At 45.2% G+C, this 23453-nt stretch overlaps 3 protein-coding genes across 4 annotated transcripts in view; 1 reads left to right on the top strand and 2 right to left on the bottom strand.

Moving 5' to 3' along the window:
- Positions 1 to 10014, top strand: part of ip6k1 (inositol hexakisphosphate kinase 1) — a 43435-nt gene extending 33421 nt beyond the window's left edge. For both annotated transcript variants that reach the window (XM_083971909.1, XM_083971908.1), the window contains 5 exons: positions 3651 to 3891; positions 4414 to 4595; positions 5406 to 5581; positions 5702 to 5935; positions 6336 to 10014. In XM_083971909.1, the coding sequence (XP_083828035.1) occupies positions 3651 to 3891; positions 4414 to 4595; positions 5406 to 5581; positions 5702 to 5935; positions 6336 to 6860 (1358 nt within the window). In that variant the 3' untranslated portion in view covers positions 6861 to 10014. The remainder of the gene's footprint in view (positions 1 to 3650; positions 3892 to 4413; positions 4596 to 5405; positions 5582 to 5701; positions 5936 to 6335) is intronic.
- Positions 10015 to 12195: 2181 nt separating this feature from the next.
- Positions 12196 to 17339, bottom strand: asb14a (ankyrin repeat and SOCS box containing 14a). Its single transcript, XM_083971907.1, has 12 exons — positions 17245 to 17339; positions 16731 to 16929; positions 15952 to 16086; positions 15686 to 15844; positions 15279 to 15524; positions 14214 to 14385; positions 13770 to 13875; positions 13464 to 13643; positions 13138 to 13266; positions 12877 to 13005; positions 12607 to 12760; positions 12196 to 12515 (listed from the first exon to the last, which is right to left on the bottom strand). Exons 2-12 carry the CDS (start codon positions 16915 to 16917, stop codon positions 12340 to 12342), a joined length of 1773 nt encoding a protein of 590 aa, XP_083828033.1. The 5' UTR covers positions 16918 to 16929; positions 17245 to 17339; the 3' UTR covers positions 12196 to 12339.
- A 1812-nt stretch (positions 17340 to 19151) lies between these two features.
- Positions 19152 to 21259, bottom strand: rps23 (ribosomal protein S23). The gene is made up of 4 exons (XM_083971916.1): positions 21171 to 21259; positions 20048 to 20207; positions 19722 to 19842; positions 19152 to 19340 (listed from the first exon to the last, which is right to left on the bottom strand). Exons 1-4 carry the CDS (start codon positions 21172 to 21174, stop codon positions 19194 to 19196), a joined length of 432 nt encoding a protein of 143 aa, XP_083828042.1. The 5' UTR covers positions 21175 to 21259; the 3' UTR covers positions 19152 to 19193.
- Between the last annotated feature and the right edge of the window lie 2194 nt (positions 21260 to 23453).

Below are 23453 nucleotides of genomic sequence, written 5' to 3' on the forward strand. Positions count from 1 at the left end.
TCAACTGTTCCAGTACAACTAACTCAAAAAGGCTCTCAAAATCACCCACACAGGCAGCAGAACACCAACGGTTAAAGTGGGACAACAACTCACGCGCAAACTCCATGTGCGTTTGTTTTTCACCCTTTACCCAATTCCTGAATTTTTGGCGATACGCTTCCGGAACTAATTCGTACGCTTTCAAAACAGCCGACTTCACTTTAACATACGACAAACAATCAGCGGCACTTAATGCAGAGTACGCCTCCTGGGCCCTCCCAGTCAGGACGCACTGGAGCATTAACGTTCTATCCGCATCTGGCCACCGCCTCGCGTCTGCAACGCGCTCGAACAAAGCAAAAAATGTATCAGGGTCCTTCTCATTAAACCTAGGCATCAGTCTCAAATTTGCACCCAGATCAAAAAAACACTGTCCCTCTTCAGGTGACGCGGAACCCGGAAACTTCCCATCTCGGACCAAACTCAATCTCTGCTGCTCGAGCCTCATTTTCTCAACTTCAAATCTCACTTTTTCCTGCTCTAACTGCAAAGCCATTAACTCCCTGCGCTGCTCAAACGTCAGCCCAGACTCAGACACCGGCCCAGAACTTGCCGCATCTGGCGCAGCCAAGTCTGCAAGAGACTCTCCCTTCCCCACAATTCCTTTACCTACCAACGTGGACAAAACAATTTCTTTCAACTCACTTTTATACTCATTCCCTGTAAAATCCATCTCATAATGCTCAGCTATCTGCGCTAACTGCTCCCAGGAACAGCTATTAAGAAACCCCTCTGAGGGCGCATCAACAAACTCTGCCACCGAAGCCATAGCTCAGCGCGTGAACCAAACAGAATGCACAGTGTTTACCCTCCCAAAATGCACAATCGAGGCGAACTTTACCTCCCCGAAGTTTTCCCCACTTACCTGCCTAACCAAAACTTACCTATCCCTCAACCCTAGTCTTCATGTGGCTTGCGGTGGGAATTTACGCACGCAAAACCAGTGGGTTTGTGAAAGCAACCTGCACGCAGGCGACCCCACAATATCCCACGGAGGTGCCCCCGAGATAATTGCCCGAAGACAATTAACACTAACCACGTCGCCACAACACTATAGAAAAAAACAAACCGACGTAACCCAAAGGGGAAACGCCATTCACCTAACAGGGGAAACTTCGCAGCGCAACTGGGCGGCAACACTTACCTTCTCTTTGGAACTCATGAATGAGCAACAGAACAAACAAAAGAGAGGAGAAAAAACAACCGGAGCAACAACGACACTTAGCGCACGGCGGATCTCCCCACCCACACAACAGGGCACAGCGCGCACCAGGGCCCACTCACCTGATTACACAGCCACGCTGCCCCAACAAACGAACCAAACAAATTTAATCTATCACCAAAATAAGCTTAGGACGAGCCCCCACTTTTGTCACAGCCTGGCTCTTACAGCCATGACAAAAAGGGAGAGACCACCGTGGCAACAATTAACAAATGTTTATTTAATGATAAATAATAATATATTGTAACAAAAGACCAGATCATGGGGTGTGAGTGTCAGTAAATAGGTGTGTAGAGCATGTTGTGTGAGTGTGAGACGTATGTGTGTGTGGGGTGTTGTAAGGTGCATAACACAAAGGAGCAACAAAGTAAACTAAGGAGACTGCATCGCCGTCACCGGTACCTGCAGGAGAGGGGAGAAGGAGAGAGAGTGAGAGCAATCAGCAGGCCTGGCTTTATACCTGGTGACACCGGGCCTTAATCAGAAGGGCGTGACCAGTGGTATGGCACCAGCCCACCACTGGGGACGCCACATAAGCGACCACAGTCATAAACCCCCTCCCCACATTCAGCTTTCAACTGTACATGAGACCAGGATGATATCGTCCCTGTGCATTGATCTGCAGTCAGTAGTACGTCAGTAGTACGTCTGTATTCCCACCAGTCATCCTGTTGGTGTTGTGGGTCCCAGTGCCATGACAACAGTGGTCGATGAGGAGTCTATATTTAACCCTGGATCTGTGCCTACTACTATTGTCCTGCCAGTTGAATAAACACAGTCAAACAGCTGTCCAGACACCGTCAAGGTTGTTTCATCGTCAGACTGTGTGACTCGGTCCGATCAAGTTTATCCCTGTGTTGTGCCGAGGAGCTGGTGAAGTCGCCGTGGAGACGATGCTCTCTCTCGCTGATGCTGCTGCTCAGATGAATCTGGACTCTACAATTTGGACTTGATGTGGAGTTGATTTCCCACCAGCAAACTGACAGCAAAGTGAATCAGGGAAAATGTTACAGTGTTGAGCCAGGGACGAGATGATATACTCGGAGAGTAAAGCTAAAAATAACTGATTAATGTTTCAGTCAAACATTGGCAGACATTCATGTCTGGTTAATTGATCCATTAGCGGGTCTTCAATTGAATTTCAGAACGTCTAAATCTTGATGTATCGATGGAGAAATATAACTGTACAACTCAAGAGTCCATGTGTATACTCTAGTGTTAAACATATTGACACAAAGATCTACAGACTTATATTTGTGAGTTTGTTTTATACTTTATCGTGTTAGTTAATGTCAATTAGACATTTTACATTTCTTGTTACTTTTTTGGATACAGGCTTTTACTTATCTTACTGACTTTTAACTGCTAGACAGTCAGTCAGACAGTCAGTCAGCATTAAAACATACAACAACAGAGAATTGTGCAAATTGGCAGAAAAGTGGGAATAGGTTAAATAAAAACACATCGTAGAGTTACTTATGTCTTACCTAGTTCAGCCATCTTGCATTCAGTGCTCACCCTCAGGTCCCTGAATCAACAGCCAGATGGGAGCAACTCAAACTTAAGAGTTTTGTGGGGGAGAGTCATCCTCAGATATCTGTCTGGCCTTCCTGAGTACCTCACTCTCATTGCAGAGCTGTTCTTGTGGCTTGCCAACCGCATTCCCTGCAATATTTACAAGTTTTGATGGCTTGGTTTTGTCCTTCACACTGAAGTTGCCATACCAAGCAGTTGTGTTTAACTGTAAAATGCTGCCAGGCCCCTGTGTGCCATCAGTTTCTGTTGACTGACAGCAAAGCTCCTCAATTTCCTGATTAAAAACAGCCACTGGTTGTAAATACTGTCAGAGTTTTATTTAAAGCTTGGTCAGTGATAGCTCAAAAACTTAAAACGCTGCAGTACTTCCACAGGCTGTTGTTTTTTTTCTCAATTCAGAACACAGTGTAAACATCACATAATAGAGAGCGCCGGTACAGTTGTTACTGATCAAGAAGTGTATCCTATCTATATCTATATGTTGACCCACCCATCTACTAACTTGCATACCTGTACACAAATACAACAACATACATGTACACAGCCTTGTGCATATATAGATGTACAAAAAAAAGGGAAAAGTGAATTTTAAAAAAGAAATTTGAAGAAATTTTAGAATCAGCCCTTGTCTCAGGTCATACTTACTAAGAACTGAGTAAAAGAAATATAGAGCCGGTCTTTCTGAGGCTAAGGAGAGTTTGGATGAAAAATAAACACGATGTTCATTTCAAAGAACTGCATGTCGGGTTAAATGAGTGTGAGATTCCCCCACCACTGGTCCGATTTGGTGGTTTATGTTTCTCTGTGTCTCTCCTGGTATTTTAATATTTCGTGCCTCCCTCTGTCCTGTCAGGTGTGGTGCTGGTTTGTTTCGAGGGTGACTCTGATGGCTACATCAACCTGGTGGCCTACCCCTACGTGGAGAGCCACATGGATGCCGGGACTGCAGAGCACGAGGAGCGCGACCCCCCCGAGAGGGAGCAGCCGAGGAGGAAACACTCCCGCCGAAGCCTCCATCGCTCCTCCTCCTCCTCGGACCACAAGGAGGAGCGGCCCGACAGGAGGGAGCCGCACGACACCGACACCTCAGACAAGTGAGATCAGTTGTTTTTTACATAACTCTAAACTGGTTGTCTGTCTTTTTTAATTGCTGGTTGGATATTTTTCTGACCTTTAAAGATATTTGTTGAGTAATGAAAAATATTATTGCTCGATTAGTTGCAAATAAAAAGATGAATGCCAGTGTCAGTCAGGCGCTCCACCGCTTTGATCTAATTTTACCAGCCCTCCGCTATAGTTTATCAACAACCATTTACCATGAAATGTTCTCCAGACATTTATAACATGCAGAAGAGGGTGAAATCTGCTGACACTGACGATCCTATGACTTATTCTCTATCACCACCATGAGGTTAATATTTTCTGCTATTTTAAGTCATTAACTGTAGAACGGAATAAAAGAAGAGAACTGAGTCTGGACCTAATAAATGCATAAATAAATGTTCTGGTGAGTCTGAGCTGCCGTTTACACCTGGACAGTCGGTGTATTGAATACAATTGGACTTCATAGATGATATCCTCTCTCCCCCTCTCTCCTCTCTCCTCCTTTCTCACAGTCTTGCAGAGCTGAAGAGTCCCAGGTTGGACCCAAAGCTCCACTCAGACGTTCCCTTCCAGATGTTGGACTGGAACAGCGGTTTGACCTCGGAGAAGATCAGCCACAACCCCTGGAGCCTCCGCTGTCACAAACAGCAGCTCAGCCGCATGAGATCTGAGTCCAAGGACCGCAAACTCTTCAGTATCCTTCCTCACTCCTCAGCCAATCACGGTCCTTGTTTCCAGAGCTTAAAAACTAATGTCATCCACTACAGGAGATGAGATGTGAAGATTTGTTGGGTAAAGTTTGATTAAATAGAGATAATCAAGGCAAATCATGGGCAGGTGAATGAGTGAGGCTGTAGACGTGATGTAAAATTGTACAGCCTGTTCTAACTCTGGTGCTGGTGGAGTAATAACCTGAGCAGTGGGAGACACTGAATGTACATATGACTGAGACCGTAGGGACAAGAGTGAGGGTTTGATGTGTCGGAGGTGATCAGGTTAAAGGTTATGTTTTGATCTTCAGCTTCAAAGAGCCGACTGCAGCTGCCAGGAAAACACAGCTGAGGAATAAGCAATGATCTCTGTCCTCAACAAAGTCCATCTGTCCCAGTCATATTCAGCAGGGCGGCTGTCGACTCGCAGCCTAAAAACAATATTTGGTTTCTGACAAACTTGCTTTACTTCTTTTTTCTCTTTTCTTTTTTTTAGTATATTTTTGGGCTTTTTCGCCTTTTATTTGATAGTACATAGTGATATAGACAGGAAAGGGGGAGGCAGAGAGAGGGGGAATGACATGCAGGAAAGGTCCCCCCGGCGCGGGATTCGAACCGGGGGCGCCTGCGTTGAGGACTGTAGCCTCTACATGGGGCGGCCGCTCTAACCACTGTGCCACGCACCGCCCCTGACTTGCTTTACTTCTTACTCAGGAAGTGAATCCTCGTTGAATACGTGATGTGTGTGCATCCAAACGTTGGTTGTTGCTCCTTAACGGTGGCGCTTTAACCAGAGTTTCTGTTGTTGGAGAACGTGGTTCACCACTTCTCGTACCCCTGCATCCTGGACCTGAAGATGGGAACCAGGCAGCACGGAGATGACGCCTCTGAGGAGAAGGCAGCCAGACAGATGAAGAAATGTGAACAGAGCACTTCGGGGACGCTGGGAGTCAGAGTGTGTGGCATGCAGGTAGAAGCACGAATCCAGACTCGCAGTCATGAAGAAGACACAACGGATGATACATGATGAAATGGCCTTTTATCTCGACAGTTAACACTTGTGCTGTTGTTGCTTCTCCCGTCTCCGCAGGTGTACCAGCTGAACACCGGTCACTACCTCTGCAGGAACAAGTACTATGGCCGCGGCCTGTCGATCGAAGGCTTCCGCCAGGCCCTCTACCAGTACATGCACAATGGGAAGGGCCTGAGGCAGGACCTCTTTGAGCCGATCCTGAATAAGCTTCGCAGCCTGAAGGCGGTGCTGGAGCAGCAGGCGTCCTACCGCTTCTACTCTTCCTCGCTGCTCATCATCTATGAGGGAAAGGTGAGTCGGCCTCAGCACCAACCAGGACTTAAACCGTAAAATTCAGAACAAAAGTTGCAGTCTATTTTTGAGGGTCTCAAACTGGGAAAACAAGGTTTTCTATTCCTATTTTTTAATTCCAATTTTTAATTCTACAACGTGAAGCTTCTGTGCTGCATTGTAGCTCGTTCTTGTTATTTTAAATTAAAAAAAGAAAATAGAGATCACGGGGTAATTTGAATACTGTACATTTAGCGCAACAGGAGACAGAGAGACCGAGTGTACCAGGTATAAACAGGGTTGAAATGTACCTTGGTCGTACCAGTGTGTAACCCGCACCCAACTTTTTAGATGAAAGAAAGTGTGACTAATACACAGAGTTTTCCTCCAGGACTTACGCTGTGTCTGACTGTGTCCGCAGGAACCTGAAGGCCCCTCAGGCCTCGGCTCCGGGCAGCACGCAGCCTGGCAACAGAAGACGCCCGCGGCCCCTGCAGAGTCCCACTGCGGCCCCGGGCCCCTCGCTCCTCCCGCCCCCGGCGCTCCCTGTGAAACGGACATGAGCCAAAGCCCAGACCCGGGGTCGCTGTCCTCTCAGGGACCTGGACTAATGGCTCCACCCACTGCCCCCCCTCGCCCCCCTCCTCAGGCCCCGCCCACCAAGTCAGACTGCCACTCTTTCCTCCCCCCTCCCCCCTCGCCTCACTCCCTCTCAGACTCCTCCTCCCCCTCCTCTCCCAGTTTAATTTCCTTCCCCCCTCCTCCAGCCCCTCCGCCCAAGGAGCCCCCCCTGGTGGACGTTCGTATGATTGACTTTGCCCACTCCACCTTTAAGGGTTTCCGTGGCGACACGGCGGTGCACGACGGGCCGGACCGGGGCTACGTGTTCGGACTGGAGAGCCTGGTCCGGATCCTGGAGAGCCTGCGGGACGACAACCTGCCGTAGCTCTGAACACACACACACACACACACACACATCTTGTTGTGCAGTAGTTTAGATCGTGTTGCTGAGCTGCATCGACTGTAAAAGTGGAACAGGGTTGTCCAGGACGTCGTCATGGAAACATGGCCATTCTACAGTCGAGTGGTTACTATGGCAACAGGCAGGAGGTGGGACAGTGGAGCTGAAATGGAAAACCTCTGCACAACACAACACACACACACTTGTACGTCTATGTTTGTGAGGACCCTCCGTGACTTAATGCCTCTACTCTAACCGTCACCGTGACGACCCCCAGTACTCACTGAGCTCGGTCCTGACCTCAGGATCCTGCTCCAATACAGATGTTGTTCAGACACATTCAGACAGGTGCTCCTCTGTTACCGCAGCGACACCTGAAGCTGCAGCCGACAGGACAGCGGCCCACTGGATGAGACTTCATCTCCAGGGGCTGCGGTCGTAGCAACTGTTGCCGTGAGCAGAGTTTGACACCAGACATTTTCACATTCATTTTTCTGTGTTTGCCTTTAACCTTAGTTTAAGATGCATCTGAGCAGGAGCTCGGTTTTGTAACATCACAGTCAGTTGTGGTGCGTATTCACATACCGTATTATAGATTTTTCAGTAAAAGAAAAAATCCTTTTTTATATATACGATATATATAAATAAATATATACTATATTTAGTTCTTTTTTTATGCAGGAAACCAAACCAGACGCAGCGTGAGTGATTTTATGTGTCTTAAAACGTGTCTGGAGAGGATCCTGAAACTTCCCACTGCAGCCATCCAGTGTCAAACTCTGCACATGCATCAGTCTGCACAGTGAAGGTCAAACAATCTGGTCCTCACAAAGATAGACAAATGAGAGCAGACACGCACACACACACATACACATTGACACACACATCCTGGGAACAGTTGTCTCTGGAACAAAGCGTCCTCTCTGAACGACCAATCAGCTGAATCCCAGGGACCGCCCACTGAAGTTGGCCCACACTCACATTACTCAACCCCCGACTCCCCCTCCAACCCCCCACCACACCCCACCCCACCCCACCACCGACACCACTCCTCCTCCTCACCCCCCTTTCTCTACAGAAACCAAACCTGGACAGGAGAACAGACTCTGTCAGCGTTACCTTGAGAACGCACTCAGAAACACATCCAAGCATCTGTTAAAGCAATAGATGGAGACGATAGACGGCAACTTTACTCTTTGGCAGTGCAGAGGGCGACATCGCCCACAGTAGAGCGGCGATAAAGCGCATTATAGACGTAGGCTTCAAGGAGAGATTAGAGATCATTTTTTAAGAAAAAAAAAAAAAGCTACGTGTCCGTTTTTGGGGCTTATTCAAAAACGTTAGTAGTTGGTGTCCTGTAAAAATCATCCTCTGTGTAATATTGGAAGTGTCAGTTTCCCAAATCTGGTGGAGTGATATTCTGTATTTTCATCTTGTCAACAAACCCCATGAAAACCAAAACCAACAACAGGTGCGTGTGTGTGTGTGTGTGACACTGATAGGTCTTATATTCCTTTGTGCCATAGAGCTCTATCAGTCTGACACACCGATGCACTGGATCTTGTGTCCATTCGTTATTATGAACACACTCACACACACACACTGTCCTGCACTAAATTTGAACATCATTTGCTGAGCAGCATATTCTTATATGAGACTGTCCATCTCCATTTATGATTATTGTTGGGGGTCTCATGCCTTTATTTGATCGGATAGGACTGGAAACAAGGTGGTCTGTCTCTGTGCAGACGCTGTGTTTCATGGTTGGTGCTTCAACCTCCTGATCTCTTCACATCTGGAAACAGCAGCATTCAACAATGATCTCCCAACGTCCATTCGGCAGTCGTTCTGCAGCTTCCAGCTGGCCGTCGTTGTCACGGGACTGTAGACGTCCAGATCCGAAGCCACAGATCAGCTGCTAATGTGACTTTAATTTGTGACATTGTTGTCTTCAGTTTTGCTGTTTTCAGTGTCAAGAATGAATCAGTAGAAGCTAAGACGAAGAGAGGTCCTGAAGAGGCTCAGGGAATCAGCTGCTCCATGGACTTTGTGGGGGGATAGTGTTGTATATTAGTGACATTAAGCTGGTTCACACAGGGTATGGAAGCTAACATGTTGTTGGTTTTGGTCTTTTCTTGGGATTTGTTGTCAGTTAACAGAAGTATAGAGTAGTACGAGCCTTATTCCTTACATTGGTGCTGGGTGATGTGTTTGGATGACAGAAATTTGACAAATAGTAACTTTTATTATCACCCAGCCCTGCATCAAATGTGTCAAGACGTAATTATATTCTATGGATATATAAGATAGAAGTCACCATCCTGTCAGTGTCAGCAGAAGCCGCTGTGGCGTCTCTACTGAGGATGTCACCGTTTTATCTCCTCTGATCAGACCTGATTAGACGGTGTCAGCCAATCACAGTTCAGGGAGCTACAGAGGCTGGCTGCGACGCTGCAACGCCCCCCGCTGGACAACAACAGGAACTTTATTTACCCCAGGAATAACAAGAGAGCAAATATGAATATTTTATTTTTGGTTTATCGAGGTGATAATTTATTTTTTTATTGTACCTTTACTCACAGGTGTGGGTAAATGTTTTGTCTTTTACATGTCTCTTCCCCATAAATGTATAAAATGTAAAGAAATTAAGTGCATCAGAGACACAGTGTGTGAAATGTCAGGATTATAAGCAGTATTATTTGAGCTGACTCCAGTCTGTTTCGTCTGTGATCCAGACCGGAGTCAGCTCACTGAGCCCAACACCTCTGCCTGCTGTGGAGTCGTCGCTCTGGTGGGAAGCTCTTCTGAACGTGTGTGTGTTAGAGCAGATGTAGACGCCATCTTTTAGTCTTTGGTTTGTTTCACTTCACATTTAAGGAGTTGGTAAAGAACTGCATGCACGTTCACGTCCTTCTGTTTGAGTCAGTTTGCAGCACAGCGTCAAACAGTCTTGTTACAGTCCTTCACAGAGTCTAAGGCGGCGACGGTCCACGTGTCTTCTCAGATCGTGATATTTATTCATGGATATTAGCCTCAATGATTGATCAGAGTTATTTAGCAGTATTTTCTGCATCTGACATCATCCTGACTGTTTGTTAGAACAGTGACAGTAAATGAGATTAAATCTTTCCAGAAGCTTTTGGGCTTGTGTCGTGATTTCCTGACCACACAAACAGGTCCAAGACCTTTGACATCAAAGGGGTTGGAAAGTTCATGGGAAAATGTTTTTCTACTACAACCACCAGTTGTCTTGAGAAATCATCATATGGACAGAGAATGAAACACTCACATGACTCAGGACAAACAGAGGGAAATATGGTAAAATGAATTACAGACCCATTTTGATCACAGTGTTGGAAGAGCTTATTATGAATTATGACTAAACCCTGTTGCTTTTGGCTACATCACCAACTACTTCCCAAACCAGTTATATTTTTATTATTGTCCAGTCACATGAAGGAAAAAAACACAAAACAAGAAGAAAAAAAAAAGCTGTTGACACACCAGCAAACCACATGTCTACTATGTTAACTTAACCTTTTCGCAGTGAACACAGCTTTGTCAAATGTTGACGGTTAAGGTAATTGTTTGTGTACAAGAGTTTAGCTCCCACCAAGTAGACCTTTTTGACTACATGTATCACTCCGCTGTAGGCTAGATCCTATGTTGACCGCTGTTACAGTAATGGCTGAAAGATCACAAAACCTGTAGTTTTTAACAGTTAACATGTACAGTAAACATACAGTAAATATATATTGTCTTTGTACAACAGTTAGTTCCTGAAAGTTTAAAGCATTTCGATTGGACAAGCGACATTACAGACAATATCTTTTGTAAACTCTGGGACTTGTTACTACAGGTATCACTCCGCGTCACAGATTAACGGTTGTAATAACACAGGCGAAAAAATAAAATAAACATAATGTTTGAATAAAAGTCGTCTGGTGGTCAGAAGATAATGAGAAGAAAAGAAGCCTGGATACTTCAGCACACACCTGAGGTAGCATTAGACAAAGCAACTAGCAGGTCAGAAAGTTTTTCTTCTTTTCAATGTTGCTAGTTTATCAAAAGTTCGCCACACAGTCTGCAGCACTTCATAGCTACACATGGGGCAGCCGCAGCCCGCAGTCCCATACATCCATGGGCAGTCCGTGTGCATTTTATGACGGCACAAGCTAACTGTGGAAACATATGAAAATAATCTCCAGTGGAGGAGAGACTTCAGGATTTTTGTCAGAGGTAGGCTTCTTTTTACAGTCTGAGGTAGGCTATGTAAATTAATTAATTTCAGATGTGTCCTGAATTAAAATATTGTCTTCATGAGTGAAGGTCCTATCTGAAGAGTTGTAAATCATCAAGACAAGTAAATCCGGAGGTGGACACACACACAAACACACAGGTCTATACTGTGTAACTTGTCCCGACATCGACATGAGAATAGATTTGCTACATACAATTCACATACTAATTAAACAGCTGACATAATAGTGACATATTGTTGAAATCCTTTAATTTTTACTGTAGCCTATTTTCATTTTCTATGTCATATTCTCAAGAGACTTTAAATATCCTTGATAAATGATTCCTGATGTGTTTGACTTTGGGACACTTTGTTTTCTGTTATAACAAAACATACAAATAACATTTTACAATAACACACTGCTCTTCATAGGGCTGTCACAATCATGAAATTTACAAATAATTGTGATTAACTTTTTCTGATCATTTTATGACATTATTATAGTATAAGCTTAAACATAGTTATAAATAATACACATACACCTCATGAATTAGAGCTATTTATTGGCATTAAACATTGGAACATATAAATAAAAAATTGCATTTCTGTTTACCTTTAGGTTTTGCAACTAAATCCATTTTGCTTAGGTCAATATGCTCATCAAAATGCAATCGTCAACAGTTTGTGACACTCCACCATGGATGTATTATATTATTATATTCTTATAATAGATCCATGCACTCCACTCATGTGCAATTAAACCACAGCAGAAGAGGGTGAGGGTAAAACGTGATGATGTCATTAAAAGAGTACCATTCAAACCTCAAACGGTGGAAAACAACAAGGAAACAGTGATGGAAATATGACATATTGGTCAGTTTCCTCCAGGTGTTTTTATACGAATGAATGGAAACGACTTTAACGATTATGATAAGTGATTGCAGTCAGCTCAAATAATTGAGGCAATTATGTCATAATTGGGACAGGCCTTCTTCTGTGAGGGTCATGAAATATTTGATAGAAAAATACAATACATTATTGTATAATACATATACATTTATACAATAAAAGTCGACAAATAATGCATTTTCTGTTGCTCCTACTGTTAAATGTGTGTATTTTTGTGAAAATAAGTTCAGAAAGTGAAACAGTGACTCCAGAGTCTGTGGATTTTACTTTGTACTGAGCTGCTGTCTCTGTGGGTTTTGTTTCCTCTCGCCTGCATCAGCCCGGCGTGCTGCTCTGCTGGCCGTACAGGTCATACTCCCGGTACCGGATGTAATCCTTCAGTCGCCCCGGCAACGGCAGGAAACTCATGAAGGTGGGTGAACGCAGACGAAGGCGACCGAGACAGCGACGAATCCTCAGCCGGCAGAGGTGCCGCAGACTGCGAGCGTTTTCTGCAGAAGAAATAGGAGTGAATGAAGATCAGTTCTTGTTTCTGTCACTTGTTGTCTCCCTCAGGGATCAATAAAGGTTGAATTGACTCACCTTGCAGCCTGCAGATGTCGGGCCACTGCTGCTGCTCCATCACCGCCGCCTTCAGCTTTGAACACAAGGTCACGTGATCCACGTAGTCCAGCAGGACCCGGACCATGTGCCCGGAGAGGTGCCTCAGCCAGGAGACGGTGATCACCTCGCAGAACTGCACCGACACACAGACGCAGAGCTCAGAGACAAACCTGGTCTCCACGGTGATGATGCACAGGTGAGGCTACAGGTGTGATCCCACTCCCAGTCTGGACCAACCCTGTTCATTACCATCGTGTCTTTGATCACACTGTCGGTCCAGCCCTCGTAGTCTCCAGGGATGTGGGCATTGCCGCCGTAGGGACAGTCAAAGCAGCGGGCCACGTCGTAACCATAGTTACACAGCATCCTTAGAACCACCTATCACACACACACACACACACACACACAAACACACACACGACAGGCCAGATTAGATCAAAGACTTTCAAAGTGCATAAGAACATAAACCCAGAGCTGTTGAAGCACCAGTAACAGGTTTCAGCAGCGTACCTCGTCTTTGAAGGCGTACTGCAGCGCCGAGGGGAAGTGGGTCGTGTTCACTCGGCAGTAATAGTTCACGTTGGCTCCAGACCTCAACAGCAGGTCGATCAGCTCGTAGTTGCCCAGACGTAGTGCGACCTTACAGAGGCAGACAGCGGATCAGCTACAGACACACAGAAGCTGCCGTGTTGTTACTGTGTTGACGGTGAGTCACAGTCAGACCGTCGTCCCGGCGAGTTGGTCCAGCACGTTGTCTGATGTGGTCAATCCTCACCGCTGCACCGTCACTACTACAACACACACACACACACACACACACACACACACACTCATACCTGCAGACATTTGACGGGGTCCTGGTTGGGCATCGCTCCAGACTCCAGCAGCAGTTTGGCTGATTGAACGTCGTTATTGGAGACGGCGAAGAAGAGCGCTGACTTCCTCTCATCGTCGTAGCTACGGCGAACCCAGGGGTGGAGCATGTAGTTGGGGTCGTATCCAGATTTCAGCAAGGCCTGATGGGAGTCAGGGGTGTCACATTGAAATGGCACAGATCTTTATTGACTGCTACACACACACACAAACACACACACACACACACACACACACACACACACACACACACACACACACACACACACCTTGAGGCAATGTATGTGTCCTCCTGCAGCAGCCGAGTGGAGGGGACTCATCCCGCTGTCGTTGACGTCTCCCCTCGAAGTTACTGGAATCAGCAGGTTCAGAGCTCTGAAGAACACACACACACACACACAGAGTGTAAGGCGGGATCACAAAAAACGATTTACTTGATTGATTTTTGTGCTTCCATGAGGGCGGAGCACTCCAGGAACAGTGGATCCTACAGTTCCCATAATGCAACTGAATATCATTTGCACAAGCCTGTAGTAAAGATGTTATACAGATAAAGTTCAGTTGATTGATTGATTGATTGATTGATTGATTGATTGATTGATTGATTGATTGATTGATTGATTGATTGATTGATTGGTTGATTGATTGATTGATTGATTGATTGATTGATTGATTGATTGATTGATTGATTGATTGAGTGATGGAACATGTACTCCAGGTGTCCTCGGTGCGCCACACGGTGGATCGGCATATGTCCGGTGCGTTTGGCAGCGTTGGCGTCGGCGCCGTATTCCAGCAGCAGACTGATGACGGCCGGGTCTCCAGATGCAGACGCCTCGTACAGGATGGACGCCTCGTCCTGAGCCTCAGACAGGACGTCGGCACCTGCGGAGCAACACAGCAGCGCACGCACAGAGCCATGTAAGTGAACGCAGCACTGGAGGTGTTTAACTTATACTTAACGTATTTGCTCAGCTAGAAGAACATCTGACTGACATTATCGAACCGTCCTTAACTATAACATATTATTAAACTGACTGACTCTCCACTAACTAACTAACTATTAATGAACTACCCAGACTCAAACTTTGCCTCAACCCAACTCTGCCATCTCTGGTTATTTTAGAGTCAGTGCTCTGCCCTCTGAATAAATAAATAAACTTTTATCTATTTTTTTTTTCCCCTGCATTTTGTCTTCTCATAGTTCAACACCACCAGAGATGTGAGCTCTTTATGAGATTCATGTAATTTTTTTATTTTTATAAGGTTTTTTTGTATCAAGATTTTTACATCTTGGTGCGTGAATGTGACCGTCACCAGCCTCCCTGGCAGCTTGCATATTATTAAACTGACTGACTCTTTTTTTTTTTAAATCCCAACCACCAACACCCCTAGTGGGGACCTTTTTTTCTTCTTCATGTTTTACTTTTTACTTTTTTATTTCTCTTTTTTCTTTTTAAGAAAAAAATGTCACAAATAATCAGGTGGCAGTAACATACAAACCCTCAACATCACATACATAAGAGAGGACAAAAAAAACAAACTATAAATTAAAAAACAAACAAGCTATAACAAGACAATATAAAACAACAGGAAAGTATCCAACTGAAAGACACCAAAACCAAAGACTAACAAGTACAAGTACAGACACTGCCCACTGCTTGGCTCAGCGTTGGTGACTGACTGACTCTTTAGTAACTAACTATTAATTAACCACCCAAACTCCAACTTGCCATCTCTGTTTTCCTTAGACTTTAGTCAGTGCTCCTCCCTCTGACCTTTCTGCAGTAGAGTCTGCACCACCTCCAGGTGTCCAGCCTGAGCCGCCAGCGCCAGCGGCGTGAGGCCGTAGTGGCTGCGAGGGTCTGTCCGAGCTCCGGCCTCCAGCAGCATCTTAACCAGTGAAGCGTTGCCCAGGCGCGCTGCCTCGTGGAGAGGACAGCGCCCGTGGCAGCCGTCCTGGTTCACCCTGGAGCCCCGCATGAGTAGCATGTTCACCAGGTCAGCGCGGTCTGAGCGTATCGCTGCAGAGGGGCGGAGTCAGACAGGTGACAGGTGACACAGAGCTGATGCAAACAGCCTGAGCTACTCTGCACTTTGTTAGGGAGGGAGGGGTTAGTGTTTACAAGACTGTGTCAGTCTCCGTCCCACCGATGGAGGGTTGAGTAGTGTTGATGCAGCCTACCTACAAACAGCGCCGAGTCCTGCTCCTGGTCCTGAGCGTCCGGCTCTGATCCGTGCTGGAGGAGGAAGGAAGCATTTTCTATCAGGCCTTTTTCTACCGCCACGAAGAGAGGAGTCTGACCACGGAGGGTCCGACACTTCACCGACTCTGGGCCCGAAGCTGGAGGACAGGACACACAGTGCATCATCACCATCACCATACATCTTGTCTGTTTGATGAGTGAGGGTGTTTTTGTTACAGTGGAGCTGCACAGAGACGGCGTGGACCTTTGAGTGTGAGCTCCAGGATGGTGTGGTTGCTCTGAGCCGCGGCTTCATGAAGAGGAATCCACCCTCTGCTGTCTGTCTGCAGAAACACATCTTTGTGTCCGACGCACAGATCCTTCAGGAGCTTCTCATTACCTGAGAGGAGGAGGCGTGGACAGAGAGTTCAGGGTTCGGATGTGGTGTGGCGAACACAGTCGAGAGGTTTTGTGGCACTTGTGTGTCAGTTTGTGTTTTACAGTGTTAGTAGTGAGATTTAGGGTGTCGGATAACATGGTGTCAGGCCATCCCTGCTTCACATCTGCCACATTCAAATTCAATAACATGGTCAGTGTAAAGTGCTGCCACCTGCATGAGACCAAATAAGGCACAAATCCTGAAGACCTGTTCAGTTTGTAACTAAAGTCACTTGTTTTTCTCCCTTCTTTCCTCTAGAATTACACACACTGAGGCGTAAATAAAAACATATCAGCTCTTTTTGGGTTGGGGTGTTTGGACTGGCTCAGTCGTTTGAGGCACATTTCCACTTTCCCTAACACTGATCCTCATCCCTTATCCTGTCACTCTGCTGGAGCTGGAGTCATGCAGACAGAGTGTAGACTCAGTCTGCTGAAAAAAAAAAAAGTTCACCACTTGGGGGCAGCACAAACACAGTCAACACAACAACTGACCATTAAATTTGATACAGTCAACAAGCAAAACAGTCATTTACGCTTCCAGAGGTTATAAAATATGATTTAGAAGGTGAATCGCAGCCGGAGCTTGGCGTCGTCCCTCCTCACCTCCTCTCACAGCGCTGAAGATCCGGCTGCTGTCTGTGCAGAGCTCAGGGTTGTTAGGAGGCGCTCTTGATTCTTTGTGAGTTTCCCTCTGCTTGTTGCTCTCCAGCAGACTCTGCTCAATCATGAACTGAATGGCTGCGTCATCTTCATCATCCTCCTCTTCAAACCCAAACTGCTGAAACTCCATGTTGTCCACAGGCTGTGTGTGCAGTGTAGAAATAATAAGTATATAATAATAAGTTTTTCCCCATAACTGCCACAAAGTCACAAGATCTAGCTAAGATCAATCACTATCCGATTTTAACTGACTTTTTTTTTAAACCCACAGGTATTTTTGTCTAAAGCAGTGGATTTTATCATAGACATCAATAATTCATTTTCAGCTGAGGATCATTTGCTGCATGTCATCATGTCTCTATCATAACATTTTAATACATGCTGCAGTCTGTCTGCTGGAGTGTTAGTGTAAATATTCAGTGTTACATGTATTTTGAAGGAAACTGACAAACGTCACCCACACTTAGTTACCTTGCTGTTTAGCGTTCGCTTGTTGTTTTGGTTGCCTCTGCTCAGCTGTGGACTCCCTGAAGATTCAGATTCAATCTGTTGTTGTTGCTGGTGAAGGCGAGTGGTTACAGAGATCTCTGACCTGAGCCTGAAACCAGAGCTGTATGTCTGCACAGGTTACGTCAACAAAACCACGGTACTCTGTGTTTAACAGCAGAGACGCTCTGATTCTGACTCCAGATCAGCTCGCCTGGTCGGCAGCGGTAAAGCAGTCGAGCTTCATGTGAGGACCAGACGTTCATGTTTCAGCCGACTCTCTACAGCGCTCTGGCTTCAAGGGGTCACGGGGGATCTGACACCCGTTACTATATTTACTTTCTCCAGCTAAGTTTATGCAGTGAACGGATCAGCAGACAGTGGGTGTGACTCTGCAGAACAGACCCCAGCCAGGTTGAGTTGTTCAGGGGTGAGAAATCAGTTGACCCACTGCCCCACCCCCAGTATCCCAACACTGTGCAGTGTGTGTGTAGCTCAGGCACGTCCAGGCTGCTCCACAAAGGGCCGTGTGGCTGCAGGTTTCTGTTCTAACCTACCAAGAGCAGACAGCTTGTTTTCTCACAGACTTTTGCAACTACTTTGCTTTTGCACACAGTGATTTCCCTATGATTCACTGGCTGGAAATCAGTTATAAAACAAAACAAAACAATGAAATTATATATTTCGTGTTGTTATTTTAGTGTTGTATCTTCTTGCTGTGTTGTATTGTGTTTTAAGAGTGTGAAACTTTGTTATTGTTGTTTGAAAGGCTGCTTGTGTGATGATGTTTTTATATTTGTATGTGCTTGTCTGTTAGATTCATGTTATTTGTTTCTGCCCAGGGACTACAGATGAAATTTAGCTAGTAGCTAATTGTGGTATGGCTGAGAGCCATGCACTGTCCCTGTTAAATAAACTAATAAATAAATAAATATTTTTGATTACTTTAACTAAATACCTTTAATGAACAAAACATAGACATTTTAACTATTTCTTCACAGATATCCATCAGAAAACCCATCAACAGAAAAACCAAAAACTGGTGTGTCCTGTCCTCTGCAATGGATTCCTAACTCTAGGGTAAGAGGAAAACACTGTGGAAAGTGCATTGGTAGCCTACAGTTACTCAAATACAACCACACTGTTCTTGACTAAAATGTAGCTACTTTCCACTTCATTACAGGCGCACACACAGGTGGAAATTAGCAAATGTTGCTACTACCTGGCTCAAGGCATCTTTTCTTGTCTCACGAGATTAATGTTTTTGTGCATTGTCCCTGTTTTAATTCCTACGCGTGCACGCAAACAAACGCGCACCATGATAATTGGTTGAAACCGCTTCACCACCACACTGCTGCATCATGTCGCCAGACACAAGTATTGCACGTGCACATTTCTCACTCACAGATGTCAGTAGCTTTTGGCGTAGTTTGAGGCGAATCGTACCAGCATATGTTGATGTCAAATTGCGTACCAGCTACGCAACATGCGTACTGGACAAGACGCCCAAGTCTGCACCAGTGTGGTGACCAGCCACAATCAATTAACTTAGAATCAGTTTTAATAGCAGTGCTACACAATTATTGTCCACGTCGCACATAAAAAAACACATCTTTATAGACTTGAAGCTACGCTTGATATTGAGAAGGTCTATCTTAGGAAACTTTGCTCCATGATTTTAAAAAACCATTAAGACACAGACTTGACAAATTGAAATAATTTTCCACTTGCACAAAAACTATGTGCAAAGTTAAGCATTTACACCAGTCTGTGCTTTTTTTTAATGTTTAAAGCCCTTTGTCATTAAAGAGGAAATCTTTACATCTTCCAAAAACACTGTGTTTGGGGAAATGAATGAGAACATGCAACAACCAGGACTGTAATTGAAAACGTGTTTATTTTATTTTCTGCATCAACTATTTATGACCTGGGTCTCTCCTTCTTGCCTTTGTAGAGAGCCAGCAGGGACACGTTGGCCACCTTGACCACCTTGAAACGAACTCCGGGAATATCACCCACGGCGTGACCTTTACGTCCAAATCCTGCCACCAGAACTTCATCGTTCTCCTGTGGGACGGGAACAAAAGAGAAGAGACGTGGTTACAGAGGGAGAACAGGTAGGGGGTCAATCTGTGACAAATGCCAACAAGCAGAACCAAAACACCTTATGTGCCCTGCATGTTTCAATGCTACATTTCACATTTAGGACTTGTAGGTTGCTTAAAATACCATGAGCATCAGTGGAGGTGGTTTCAGTCAGTCAATTTACAAAAACTCTCAGGTCTGCTGAAATTTCAAGAATTGCAAGACCAGATCATAGACCAAGACCATATGTGCAACCTGTGAAATGTCACTTTCATCAGCAACTAGTTGACCCAATCTAGCTTCAAATTCCTGCTACATGGTCTTCAGTTTTCATGTCAACGGCACACTGTCGGTGGCATTTACCTCGATGAAGTTGAGGCAACCGTCGTTGGGGACGAAGGCAGTGATCTTCTTTCCGTTCTTGATGAGCTGAACTCTCACACATTTCCTGATGGCAGAGTTGGGCTGCTTAGCCTCAACACCTCTGCAGAGGGAAAACACACAACACTCAGTAAAAAACTTGAAACTACAGGACAGTTCAAATGTCAGATGCATCTCTTACACACCCACCTACACCTAATTATTCTGAATTTAAGTCTACATCGTCAGGCAGAACAACCAGCTGACTGAATCTGTGTTATCACTTCACCTTCAATAGTCAACAGATGAGCAGATCATGTGGTACTCACACTTTCTCAAGCACGATGCCCTTGGCGTGAGAGGCTCCTCCAAAGGGGTTAGCCTTGAGGGCAGTGCCCAGATGAGCCTTCTTGTACTGTTTATCGTGCCATTTTTGCTCACGGCGGTGATTACGGAGCTTCCTGGCTGTACGCAGACCACGGCACTTTCCTGGAGGGAAAAGAAGATGCAAACACATTGAGATCAAGTTTCTCACTTTCAAAAAGAAGCTTTCTACAGGATGAATTTCCTATATCTATAAGTATTTTTCAATCCAGTAATAGAAGCACCCAGTCAGAGAACCTGGAAACCCTAACAATTGGTACAAACAGGAAGATAAAATGCTTTTAGTGTGAAATACTGTTCAGCATAATTTTTAGTCAGCATCTTCAACTGTCTTACAAGCATGCCCACATTATGTCAGTGTAGTCTCACTAGTTAAATTAGAGTTACAGTGTCCGATTAGATAAAGCCTGTTGTGATCATACGAATCATAACCTGACAAATTATTTGACAGAAACTAGAAAAGTGTAAACCAGAGGAAATGGTTTTCATCAGTCGGCCTGGCCAGTGTACAGATGATAAAACAAAAATCAGCTTCAACAGCACGGGAAAAAAATCACCGTCACTGCGTGTTTGTGAAAAACTGAACTACACCTTTTACATTTTCGTAAATAACCTCTACGCAATAATTAGCGACATTTTCCCACAGCAGCTCCTGTCACACTCGGCTCCTTGTGCCGAGCCGCCAACATGAAGCTGCCTGCGCTCAAACACTCACAACACGAACATCTGGACGAACAAATAAAAAGGTTAACTTGTTTATGTGATTTCACCGCCCAGTGGTTAAGGTTAAATAACACAGTTGTAACAACAGCGGCTGTAACGTTGAACACTGGGGCTCTGCATGCTAAGCTAGCGGAGCTAACTCGCCGCTGCCTCGGACGCGTCATGGCCGCTCCACGTTGTGTCGGAGCAGAACCGTAAAAACACCGGTTTTCTCCCTCGCGCCGGGTTTCCACCGGCACGGACGCGTCGAAACAAACTCCTAAGATGTTCATGTTCACCATCGGTGTCAAGTCTCGACACAGCGACCACAGTAACACGGTGTTTTTGCTTTAGTTTGAGACGTACCCATGTTTTCGGTAGCGAGCCTGGGATCGAAAGGAAGGATCCAGGGTGCACCGCGGTGAAGTCGAGTCCGAGGACCCCGGCCCGTGGAGCCCGGGGTGGCCGCATAGATGCCTGACTGAAACTATCACGTCCCTTAGATTTTCAACATTAGCCTATGACACAAAATACTACAAAACAGAGACGTGTATTGTGATTTCCTAGCTGTGTACACAGTTGGGCTATGTGCTATTTTATTGGCCCTGGAGTAAATTGTACAGTTTTCTGAATTGATTTAGTTCACTCCAAAGCAACTGAACAATAGCTACCATATTCATAGGTCTTTTTTTTCTATCTTATTTAGGTATGAGATGGAGAAAAAAAACTGACATAGACATCAACATCAGGACATTTAAAACAGAGGGAAAGTGCAAGGTAAATTAGCCTAGTTATACAACAGTAATTTTATTAAAAGAAAGTCTTTGAACTTTTAACATACAACATGTAGCCTACTACTCGCCCTAGGCTACGTGTAATCATTATTTGATGATGAAATGATGATTGAAATATATATGATTCAATGAAGAAAATGATGGTGCCTAATAAATTCATTAAGTCATTATAGGTTTGTGTTAATATATGCTCAAGACTCAGATTTTTAGTGAAAACAGAAAAAGATGTTTCTTGTATAAACATGCCATGGACCATGGTGGACAGTTTTATGTCTTATAAATGCTTTCATCCTCCCTCACAAAGAGCAGATTCAAGGCTTTTGGATGTGGGTAAACTTGACCAAATATATCTGACACACTGAGATTGATTTGTCAGCGCCATCATCACATTTTAATCTGCTAAAATGAAATGTATTTTTGACTGAGCTGACCTGAAAATGAGAAAATGTGGAAACAGCAAATGTCTCTAACCCAGTGGGCGGTCTTTCTCTCAACCCTGCCTCTCTCTGATTGGCCGAGCCACGAGCTTGTCAAGGGGGTTTAAAGGCGGTGGGCTGATTAAAGTGGATTACGCGGGGGAGAGGGGGACAGAGTGTGTGCTGGCATCACTCTCCGGTCACCACAGCGATGGCTTCACCGTGGAAACGCTGCTGCTGCATCCTCCTCCTCTCTCTCCTCCTCCTCCTCCTCCATCTGCAGTCGAGCACCTGCCTCGACCGGCGACCTGCTGCTGACAGGTAGGAGGGACAGAGGCAGAGATGTGAAGCAGTTTGACTTTGATGATCGTGGTTGTGTTGATTTCGACCTCTGCTGGCTCTAATCTTTGACTCTTGACACGCTCAGCTATGAGATTACTGATGTGTCTCCGCAGACTGCTGAGTTTCAGATACTGCGTCTGCCAAAGCTGTATGAAGTGATTCTATTCATTCATTCATTTGGACGTAGTGGAAAAATATAAAAACTCAACTAGTCGATTAGATAACGATTGAGATATTCTGATGTTTGACACATTTTTCCAGCAAAGAGATCCAGACATTTGCTTCTTCTTCTCTCTGATTCCTCCTGTTTTACATAACAGATCTCCAAGACTGAATCATGCAGTTAATGCACCAATAAGCCAAAACTAGGAGCTAAATCAGGACAAACAGCTTTGTAGAGCTACTGTGGGCTCATCACTGCCAAGAACTAGAAGGAGAGTGAACTGGGCTTAATCAGATGGACATGAGCCAGAGTTGCAGTATTCACAGTTATTGATGATTCTGCACCTCACCGTTTCCTTTCCACTGCTGATATTCAGTCAGTGCGGAAATTCCTCTGGTAGAGGAGCAGAGAGAGTTAAATGTAGAGGATGGAGGTACGGCATGTCTGGGTATCATGCAGGTGTTTTATCAACCAAAGCCACAACCATATCCCGCCTGGTTAGCATGTGCAGATGCTGGAAGCAAAAACAAAAAACACAGTGATGAATGGTCATGGTTATGACAGTAATCTGAGGTTTTGTAGAATCGGTTTTTCTTTCAGTGTCAAACCTCCTTCACACAAAAATGCTGCAATGAGATGCTGCTGCTTCTCTGTCGGACGTGTGTGTGCACACAGCTCTGTCATTTTTTACAGTGTGCAGCTGCAGCTCATGCTGAAAGAGGGAGAGGCTGCAAAATCTCATTTTGGCCAAGAGCCACCCCATCCTTTACATCCAGTGTGTGTGTGTGTGTGTGTGTGTAATGACTGTATGATTATGTAATCCATGCAATCCCACAATCCACAGTCCTTTGCTGTGACCCAGGACACAAGAGGGGCTAAAGCTTTTTTGTAGGGCTGCAGTCACCGAGTCAGGGCGGATTTGGCAACTCTGTGC

This window comes from Trachurus trachurus (genome assembly GCF_905171665.1).
Source record: "Trachurus trachurus genome assembly, chromosome: 5".
NCBI classification, from domain to species: domain Eukaryota; kingdom Metazoa; phylum Chordata; class Actinopteri; order Carangiformes; family Carangidae; genus Trachurus; species Trachurus trachurus.